This window comes from Miscanthus floridulus, chromosome 11, assembly GCF_019320115.1.
Source record: "Miscanthus floridulus cultivar M001 chromosome 11, ASM1932011v1, whole genome shotgun sequence".
NCBI lineage: Eukaryota > Viridiplantae > Streptophyta > Magnoliopsida > Poales > Poaceae > Miscanthus > Miscanthus floridulus.
The window spans coordinates 42115750-42126279 of NC_089590.1; the positions used below are offsets into that span (position 1 = coordinate 42115750).

At 43.9% G+C, this 10530-nt stretch overlaps 2 protein-coding genes across 2 annotated transcripts; both read left to right on the forward strand.

Moving 5' to 3' along the window:
• Window positions 1-2542: 2542 nt before the first annotated feature.
• Window positions 2543-3604, forward strand: LOC136494921 (photosystem I subunit O-like). The gene is made up of 4 exons (XM_066491090.1): window positions 2543-2704; window positions 2797-2881; window positions 2971-3150; window positions 3237-3604. The coding sequence occupies exons 1-4, from the start codon at window positions 2626-2628 to the stop codon at window positions 3331-3333; spliced, it is 441 nt and encodes a 146-aa protein (XP_066347187.1). The 5' UTR covers window positions 2543-2625; the 3' UTR covers window positions 3334-3604.
• A 128-nt stretch (window positions 3605-3732) lies between these two features.
• On the forward strand, window positions 3733-9266 carry LOC136494920 (putative pentatricopeptide repeat-containing protein At5g37570). Its single transcript, XM_066491089.1, has 3 exons — window positions 3733-7243; window positions 7861-7945; window positions 8461-9266. Exon 1 carries the CDS (start codon window positions 4952-4954, stop codon window positions 6758-6760), a length of 1809 nt encoding a protein of 602 aa, XP_066347186.1. The 5' UTR covers window positions 3733-4951; the 3' UTR covers window positions 6761-7243; window positions 7861-7945; window positions 8461-9266.
• Window positions 9267-10530: the final 1264 nt, after the last annotated feature.

A 10530-nucleotide genomic window follows, 5' to 3' on the forward strand; every position in this document is an offset into this window, starting at 1 on the left:
TGATTGCTTCAATGCCTTGTATTTCAAGACAGAGGGGGGTACATCTTTGATGTTGACAAATCAACAACAAAGGTCGTTTGAAAAATTCAAAAAAAATTGAGTTCAAAATTAGAGAACAAAACACATATTTAGGCCTCTAAATGATCTTAGATAAAAAAAATATCAATTACGAAGTTATAGATCGTACTGGGAACTAGAACTTTGGTATAGACTATGTCAGCATCCGAGGTTGAAAAAAATTAAAAATGAATTTTAAAACTAGTAACTTAAAATGAATATTTGACCCTTTTAAAATATGTTAAATAAAAATAATATGAACTACAAAGTTATAAATCATGTTGAGCTACAACTTTGGTATGAAGTTTGTATTCATACGACTTCATATGAAATTGTTATGCTTTTTTATATAAAAGAAAGAGGTAGGACAAACGATTGGTGGCCCCACTGTCATGTCACAAAATCACCTAAGAAATCACTTAGAAATGGCCAAGGGGACATTTTTCTAATTTAAAAAGTAAAGATGTGTATGTTATGTAGTATTGAAGTTCGAGGGGGTCTTTCAAATGTACCGATTAGTTCAGCAGGGTGAATCGGACTTTGCTAAAAAAAGGCTCGATTGATTCCCTCTCATTGCATTGAGTCCTCCATTATCTGATACTCATGAACTATCATTGTGATCTGATTTTCCTCATCGTACTTTAAAACTAGACATCTTACCCTCTAAACTCTCAAAACCATTCAATTATCTCTCAACCCTGATTTGAAGTGTTTTTAAAACTAGATTCGTATTTTTAACTAAAAAATATGGTAAATACTTAATATGTTTTTTAAACCATAGAAAATATCTAAAAGCTTTTAAAAATATAATAAAAATCCTAGATATAAATTCAGATACAGATAATCCAAATAAAATATTTAGAGCTCATGAAAATATTTGTAGACACTTTTTAAAAATATTTAGATATAGGAAAATGAGAAAATATCAAGGAAAAATGTAAATCATTCTAATTGATGATAAACATGTTTTGAAAATATTTCACAAGAGAACATAAATACGCGACCAACATGACTACATAGCATGAACGCATTCAACTTGCATTCATGTTGGTTAATAATTTTGTCGAGAAAGTTTTCAAAGTATGTTTAAACATAGGATGTTTTTGGAGTTTACTAGATATTTTTATATTTATACGATTTTTGTAGAGCTAAATCTATTTTTAAGCTTCTAGAGATATTTTCAGAAGCTTTATATTTATAGTCTCACAAGCTCTAGGACTTTTCTCATAATATTTAAAACCTTAGAGATATTTGTGGTTTAAAAATCTTATCAAGTGTTTATCGGATTTTTATTAACTAAAAACAAGACGATGCCACCTTTCAAACCACTTCAATCCAGAGCAGGAAGGTAATTAGAATTGTTTTGAGAGTTTGCTGGTCAAGATGTCTGATTTTACAATTTAATGAAAAAATTGGGCAATAATTTATGGAGATAAAATGAACTTTTTTTCAAATGAAAATTGCAGCCCAACAGCCGAACCCATTGGTGACAGTCACTTGCAAGCAAGCAAGCATTGCTTAGCCATGGCCGTCAGGTGAACCAAGCCTACACAGGCAGTCCCCGAACCCAACAAACCGAAGTTCTTAACAGCCCAAGCACATGACCAAGGCCCAGTACCGGTTGTCCCACTTCCACATTAAAAAAATAATAATTCTGTAGAGACTGTTCCCATGAAGCAACCTTGAGTACGTGCCATAGATTCATACTACATGTCTATACATAATCATCTAATGTATGAGAGAGCCTGTAATTTTTTCTTCCCAGCTATCCCTCCTTAATAATTTATACAGTTGTCTCATAAGTTGGATGATTATACATAGAGAATGGCATAAACCTGTGGCAGATACCCACAACTGCATCCTCATCTATCCCACAACCCCACCCCCCCCCCCCCCCCCCCCCCCCCCCCCCCCCCACCCCACGGTACACGTGGCATGTACTCCCTCCGTTCTAAAATAAGTGATATTTTAGTTATGAATCTGAACTCTAAATTTTTAGTTATGAATTTAGATAAGTTGTCTAGAATTCATAGTTAAAAGCTCACTTCATTTATTTTGGGACGAAGGGAATAGTCGTTAACCACTTCAGTATTTCCAGAATATCACTCTGTAGTTGTCCTCTGTACAGAATGGAAATTCCTTGAGCCGATGAAGAGTCAAGCAAGCCAATAATATCGGTGTAGATACACATGTTGCTCTAGCACAGAATCACGCAACAAGTTGCATGGTTGATCCACACAATTTGGAGCATGGGGGCAAATGCAACAGCCCCAACTAGCGACTTCTCAGATATCCTCCGGCCCTCGCCGCATCTGCCGGACCGACCGTGCGTGCGTTCTCTACACGGCCCGACTAGTAGTAGAATATCTTATCCAGACATATCCAAGTGTAGCGCTCCCATAGGCGGCTTGGCCGGCGACGAATCTATTTCATCCGCTGCAAGTGATCCACATCAGGCGCGCCCCCACAACAATATCCATGTGATCCGCCGTGCAGCGCAGCCACAAATTAAAACGGACCCCGGGCCATTCATTTGCAGCAGTTGACGGACTCAACCGACCGACAGACATGGCCGCCTCCGCCTCCGCCTCCACCGTCTCCGGCCTCGCCGGCGCCTCCCTGGCCAGCCGGCCGGCTTTCTCCACCAGTACGTTCCTTGTTCCCATCCCATCATCGTCTGCAGAATGCACCACTGACGATAGATGTTGTATTTCCTGATGAAATGGTCCTTGTGTGCAGGCTTCGCGAGGGGCAGCCGGGTGTCGGCGAGGAACCCGCTGATGACCAGGAACCTGGAGAGGAACGGCAGGATCACCTGCATGACGTGAGTAACTCAACTTACGAGCTCGCTCTCTGTGAAATATTAATTTGCTGATCGCGGCGGTTTATCCTGTACGACACGCTCGCCTGCAGGTTTCCCCGGGACTGGCTGCGGAGGGACCTGAGCATCATCGGCTACGGGCTCATCGGCTGGATGGGCCCGTCCAGCGTCCCGGCCATCAACGGCAACAGCCTCACGGGGCTCTTCTTCTCCAGCATCGGCGAGGAGCTGGCCCACTTCCCCACGCCGCCGCCCGTCACCTCCCAGTTCTGGTGAGACCGCTAGCTTTTGTTCTTATGCATTTGATCTGATGCGACTACAACGAACTCACGGACGAACACGACCCTGTACGTTGCAGGCTGTGGCTAGTGACGTGGCACCTGGGGCTCTTCATCGTGCTCACCTTCGGCCAGATCGGATTCAAGGGCAGGACAGAGGACTACTTCGAGAAGTGAAGCGATCAAGCTCCGATCCCATCTCTGACTCTGATGCTGCGTTGCGTGCGTGCGTGCCGCAATCGAACCTCCGCTAGCTGTATGATATGTCCGCTCCATATGATGAATCGATGCCGCCCCCGCGCGCTCTGGTTCAATTTGATGAATCTAGCTAGCCTTCTCAGATACTCCCCGCTCCGGTCACAAAAGAAAAGGAAAAAAAACATGTTTGTTTAGGGCAAGATTTGGTCAAACATTAATAAAATTACAAACATCAGTAAGGTTAAAATTATTTAATTTGGAACCATGCGCGGTAACATATATATGTGCAATTTGTATCGAACAGTACTAGCAAAATTTCATGAATTTGAATGATTTTAGGAACACGCTCTAACGTATTAGTTGCCAAAGGTTGCCAAAGATCTGCATAAAAGGTCGTGCAAAATTATACGTGACAAATGTTTTCGACAGGAGTGAGTAACGAAGAACCCTTTCATTTTTGCAACACAAACGTGACAAGAAAATGATCAAAGAGAGCTCTAAAAAGCGTGTACAAACCAAAAGATTTGCTCATAAATTGAAGACCATAGCTTACGATGACATATTAATAGAGAGGCCACATCATCCGATAGCATCTATTTGTGGACTGTCCATAACTTCTAACCAAGCATTTGATTTTTTTTAATAAACCTAATCAAACAAAAGAAATGATATAAATGTTGATATTAATTTCTATAAACTTAATCAAACATAGAAAAATCCGGCGTACTCAAACCTAGAATCGCACTCTTTTGAAAACCGGCATAGTAATGCTCCCTCCGTTCTAATGTATAGGTTGGTGTGGCTTTCTATATACACAACTTTTTATATATCTAAACATATCGTATATCTAGGTGCATATCAGAAGCTATGTACATAGAAAAGCCAAAACAGCCTATAATTTGGGACAAAGGATGGTAATAAATAAACAAATCTTTTTGAATCAATATGGCGGACTTTATTCATTGAGGATAGTTACATCGTTTATCAAAAAATCAAGAATAAAGCTAGGGGCGCATCGTCCCAAGTACAATTTTGGAGCGCATAGCTCTCCCTGCCAATTCAATTCATGTGTTGCCTGATTTGCATCCCTACCACAATGTTCAATTGATATGTCCGCTCCATATGATGTTACATTTATCATACAAATACAACAGCTGAATTTGCCGAAAATCCTCCATCTTTCATTGTTTCTATCACCTCCATACAACCGATTACATCCTATATACACAACTTTTATTATGTATCTACACATATCGTATACCTATATGCATAACAAAGGCTATGTACTACGCAAGAAAGCCAAAACGACCTATAATTTAAGACAGACGGTGATAATAAATAAACAACTTGCGTACACGTAAGAAAGCGAGGGAATGTTTTGTTCCATGGATAAAAAAAAAATCCGTAAATTTCTTTCGTGTATTCTTGACCTTCGTTTTTGTTGAAGGAAATGAAATTGTTGTGTGATTGGGATCTGTCAAGCACGAGTCGGCCCAAGTGCCCCGAAGTCCAAAACTAGGAGCATCCATTTCAAAAGGCCGAAAGGCACGGCAAACGCAAATGCCACAACCGCCTCCCGACTTGCCGCCGCAGCCGCATGACAGCCGCCGTCGGTCGGCCATCCCCTCCGGTCGTCACCCTCTTCGGCCGCTGCCGCACTGCCCGCCGCATCGTCAGCCTCGGCCTCCACAACCACCAATCCCTCCTACCCCGCTTCGCCGCGACCTGCAATGCCCTCGCGTCCCCATCCCCCTCCGCCGCGGCCGCCGCCAGCCGGCCGTCCCCCGCGGTCGCCACTCTCCTCGGCCGCTGCCGCACCGCGCGCTGCCTCGCCCAGCTCCACGCCCGCACCATCCGCCTCGGCCTCCACAACCACCACGCCCTCCTCGCCCGCTTCACCGCCGCCTGCGATGCCCTCGAGTGCCCCTCCGTCGCCGCTTCGTTCGTCGCCGCGCTTCCCGACTCCCACGCCGCCCCGCTCCGCCTCCGCAACGCCGTGCTCGCGTCCCTCGCCCGCCACGCCCCGCTCCACGCCGCGCTCACGGAGTTCAACCTCCTCCGACAGGCCGCGCTCCCGGACTCCTTCTCGTTCCCCTGCCTCCTCCGCGCGTGCACCCGCGTATCCTGCCTCCCCGCTGGACGAGCCCTGCACGCCGCCGCTATCCGCCTCGGCGTGCACGCCGACCTCTTCATCCGCACTGCGCTCATCCAGCTCTACGGCAGGTGCGGCGTGGCCGGCGCGGCCCGGGCACTATTTGATCAAATCGACATCCCCAGTGAGGTTTCCTGGACCACCATTATCGTTGCCTATGTCAACAATGGTGACATCATGACAGCCAGAGAGCTGTTTGATAGAATGCCTCACCGGAACGCCGTGCACTGGAATGTGATGGTTGATGGTTATGTGAAGTGTGGGGACTTGGAGGGCGCAAGGAGGCTGTTTGATGAAATGCCTGAGAGAACTGCCACAGCATGTACATCTTTGATTGGCGGGTACGCAAAGGCAGGGAACATGGAAGTTGCGAGGTTGTTGTTTGATAAGTTAGAGGACCGTGATCTGTTCTCATGGTCAGCGATGATATCAGGTTATGCACAGAATGGTTACCCTGGGGAGGCTTTGATGACTTTTGATGAGTTCCAAGGGCAAGGCATACACCCAGACGAACTTCTTGCTGTTGGCCTGATGTCTGCATGCTCCCAGCTAGGTAACATCAGGTTGGCAAGGTGGATTGAAGATTACATCACAAAGTACTCTATAGATATGAACAATGCTCATGTGTTGGCTGGTCTTGTGAACATGAATGCAAAGTGTGGGAACTTGGAGAGGGCTACTGTTTTGTTTGAGTCTATGCCAGTTCGAGATGTGTTTTCATATTGTTCACTGATGCAAGGTCACTGCCTCCATGGTTCAGCTAATAAGGCTGTTGAACTTTTCTCTCAGATGCTTTTGGAGGGCCTCTCCCCCGATAATGCTGTGTTTACAGTTGTTTTAACAGCTTGCAGTCATGCTGGTCTAGTAGAAGAAGCGAAGAAGTTCTTTGATATGATGAAGAATGTGTACTTGATCGTGCCATCTGGTGAGCACTATGGTTGCCTTGTCAGTCTTCTTGGACGTTATGGTATGCTAGAAGATGCATATCAGCTTATCATGTCGATGCCTGGGAAACCTCATCCTGGAGCATGGGGTGCACTGTTGGGTGGATGCAAGCTTCACTGTAATATTGAGCTTGGAAAAATTGCAGCAAAGAAACTTTTTGAAATTGAACCGGATAATGCTGGAAATTATGTCTCCCTGTCAAATATGTATGCTAACATTGACAGGTGGGGAGATGTTTCTGAAGTTAGGACTGAGATGACTGGAAAGAGAATAACCAAAATAGCAGGTCGTACCCTAGTTCTGCCGTGAAGCAGTGTCGACCAGAATGGTGTATTTATCTTGTATCATGTTACTGGCCCCCACTGAAAACTTGACGAGACTGTGAATGAAGAAAAGAGACCTCATGACGGTTATGAAATAAACAGAAAATGAGATATCATGCTCAATGCATATGGTGGAAGTTCATCATATCATATGGACTTGCTGGTCAACAGGCTGAGTTTATACATTGGAAACTTTTTTCTCAAATACGCAGGGGAGCTGTGTACCATTGGATTGAGAAGAACACCAATGTACAAAACCCAAAAGACCACCACACCAACACAGCCATACCAAACACACACACACTGACACACATACACTCGAACCCAACCTCATAGGTGGGGGACATCTGGACTGAGTTGAGACACTTCTATCAGCTTAGTGTTCACATTGTCAGACTCAGAGCTGGGAGGATGCTTTGATTTTTGGTGAGATCATTCACTGTTGCCATTGCTGATGAAATGATTTCTTGTGAGTGCTTCTTCCCACTTAGTCTTTCCTTTAGCTTTTTGTTGTTCAGAGTGCATCAAATTATTGCATTTTAACTTCCCTAAAAAAATTATTGCATTTTAATCCTAGTGTTTTTTCGTGATTATTACTGGTGAACTCCGACTTCCAGCAAATAAACTGCTGTTGTTGATACAAGGAAATGGTTGCTGTCCTTGGATTACTTATATAAGAAGTTTGGATTAGCATAGTCTGTTAGTTAGCTGAGGCTCTTTTGAAATACAATTTTTTTTCTTGCAACTTGAATTATTTTATAATAGGTGATTGCATCCTAAATGTCCTATGGTCTTGCATTAGCTGAATGTCTAAATTGTTTTGAGAGCACCCTTTCATCTTGTTAAAATATCAAAATTTGACTTTGGACCACACTATGTTAAATTCTATCAAGTTAATTTAGCTCTACTTGACCTTTTGTAAAAACTTATATTAGCTGTCAAACACCACCTCTCAAGTTAAAGAAAAACTTGTGCTCTTTTTGTCTAGGGGATATAGGCGCGTTTCGATACCATGGTTTCATTTGGGCCTTGAACTTCCAGTGCCTGGAATATTCTTTTGATGGTTGTATCTGTAATTCATTTCAGGTACTGTGAAAGATCAGATTGCTGCTGTACATATATTGAAATATGGCCCTGATTAAGACGCGAAGTTTTGACATTTGCTATTAAGGTACTTCTAATCTTGACCCTTAAGAATCAAAAGAAAAGTTGCATTGCCTATTGATAATACTGTGCAGCACACACTTTCGTTATGGTTAACTTGTCAAGAACAGGAAACACAGTTTATCTGCTCTTTTGTCCAATATTCTTAGTGCTCCCATGGTCTGCTGTTTGCTACTGCAAATATATGTTTAAGTTGTACCTAGTAGTTGACACATTGTTTGAAAAAAAAATAGTAGGTTGCATTCATTTTCAAGAGGTCCAAACTCCAAATAACTGGCCATATATAGAGTAAATAGGAAGACCAAATTTGAACCATAATGTTACACTGTTGAATTTTAACATAATATCTTCCTATGACTCAGAATGTTTGTGCCTAAAGTATAAAGTTATATACATTTCCATCGGGTGTGAATGTGCAAGCATACTCACATCTAAAATGTGATGTGCACTCGAACATGTTTGTGCCAGTGTGATAACTGCACGACTGAGATATTGGTATGGCCTAAACTTTTTTTCTTGCAGCTTTTGCCAGCTGCCTAGAGAAGCAGCTTGTGGAGAAGTGGAGATGAAACCTATGTGTTCGGCAACCTGGCTTTTCTATGGCTTTTTCATTGGTGCCCTCCTTTGGGACCCACATGTCATAGCCTGTACCAGAGAAGTGAAGGTGCCATCCTCTCCACCGACTTGCCAGAGCAACAGGGGCAGCATCCAAGCTTGGTTTCTCTTTTCTTACCGTTCTGCCACCGATCCTCTCTGACCCAATCTCCCTGCGCACCGCTGCCAGGCCAAATCAATGCCTACCTCATGCCCTCTCCTGCATGCCCGACCACGCTTCCGTGACCGCTGCCTCCCCTTCTTCGCCCCCATGGAGGCAGAGCTTGGGGCCGATGGGGCCTGCAGCAGTCTAGAGGCTGCTCAGCTCCTGCCACCACCGTGGAGGGGATCTCATCTTAGGAGAGCTGAGGGACACGGAAGGAGTGGTGGGCAGAGGTTGAGTGGGAGTGGAGGGAGTTGCAGCGAAGTAGCTGAGCCATGGCCGGAAAAAGCTGCACGCCTTGTGCTTTAGAGGAACATGGTTTGGCAGTAGAAATTGGAGAAGTGCTGGGCCATTGTCAAGTTCATGGGTGAAAAATTGAAAACTTTTAGTTCCTGTAATCATAGTGAGAGCCAATATTCAGGTGGAATTTGTTTGAGTTTCTGTAGCAATAATACGCACAATCCTTTCTGATTACTGTCACGTTTGAAAAATCTGAAGGCACACCTTGTATTGTTATCTGTCAGGGCTGAGACCAATGGTGTGGTAGTTTCAGGCTTTCAGTTCTGGAGAAGGGCTTGTAAAGATGACTTGTTGATTTAATTTATGCCATACTTGTAGAAGTGCAGTGCCTGTTTGGTTCATATACAGTTCTGTCAAAACATCTCGATGAGCTCAGTTCAAACTCTTCATAAGCTGAGCTCATGCCCAGACCCAAAGCTCGTGGGCCTCATTATATTGGACTCGATTAGTGTGGTTAAGGCTTGACTCAGTCCTTAGTTTCCCGAAAGACATGATGTATCCATCCCAAAATTTTGAGCTGAGAATGAGATCATTCTGCTAAATCTTTGTCCAAGCTTGCATACAACGCACTGTGTTAAAATATAGTTGCTCAGTTTTCATGAGCTGAGCTTGAGCTTTGGCGAGTTTTCATAGAAGAATTTATATTGAAATTCAGTTCTCGAGCTTCCTTTAAACAAACTTGAGCCTCCATGAGCTTTGGCCGAGCCAAGCTTGTTCCCAGCCCTAAACTCAAAGGCCAACCAGTGGTTCATGTGAGCCTAGGGAGGCTCACTCCGTTCGACTCATCTGCAGCTCTTGTGAATTTAGAGCCTGTTTGGTGGCGCTCCAGCTCTGCCGGCAGCTCCAGCACTCGAGCAGGAGGAGCTGCACCAAACAGCGCCGCGAGAAGCGCTTCTGCGCGTTTGGAGGAGACGGAGCCATGATTTGCAGCTCCAGCTCCGGCGGAGGAGCCCGCGGATGGGGAGCCATGCCAAACACACCCTTAGCTGTGTTCTCGTAACTTGAAAGTCAACTAGGCTATGTTTTAGTCATTACACTAACATGTCAAGAAACTGCCATTAATGCTCACATGTTATTTATATGTTCTGGTTTGAGTAAAGATACTTTCAGATGCTTCCATTTGGGATACCTCTGGTTTTGGCTGGTTGCAGAATCGGTGCTAGAGTAGGCAACATGTCACCTCTGTTAAATTATGGTCTCGTCCTAGTCTTAAAGAAAGTGATTAGACTGGTTTCTATATGGATTATGTGGACCGCCTTTCACAGTGCTTGCCTTTTCGGCTGCATACCAGCATACAAGATAACTATATGTGATTTTGAAGTCTAGTATTATATGCAAGAGGAATGCCAGAGCTCATAGTAGTTTTCAAACTTTATAAGGCCATGGTATTAGAGTAATAGATTTCCTTACGAGACATGTTTACTTGTAAAATGGTATGGAGCTGATCTAACTAGAAAACGGGCAGCATATGTTTAGTAATTAGGCAGACCATAAATTGCTTTATTATATTTGCTTTGCTTTATGACATTTTTTTC

Bases quoted from the DNA above. Each gene is read 5' to 3' on its own strand.
- LOC136494921 (XM_066491090.1), top strand. From the start codon at position 2,626: ATGGCCGCCTCCGCCTCCGCCTCCACCGTCTCCGGCCTCGCCGGCGCC. The intron at 2,705-2,796 runs GTACGTTCCTTG...CCTTGTGTGCAG, and splicing joins CCGGCCGGCTTTCTCCACCA to GCTTCGCGAGGGGCAGCCGG. The intron at 2,882-2,970 runs GTGAGTAACTCA...GCTCGCCTGCAG, and splicing joins GGCAGGATCACCTGCATGAC to GTTTCCCCGGGACTGGCTGC.
- LOC136494920 (XM_066491089.1), top strand. From the start codon at position 4,952: ATGACAGCCGCCGTCGGTCGGCCATCCCCTCCGGTCGTCACCCTCTTC.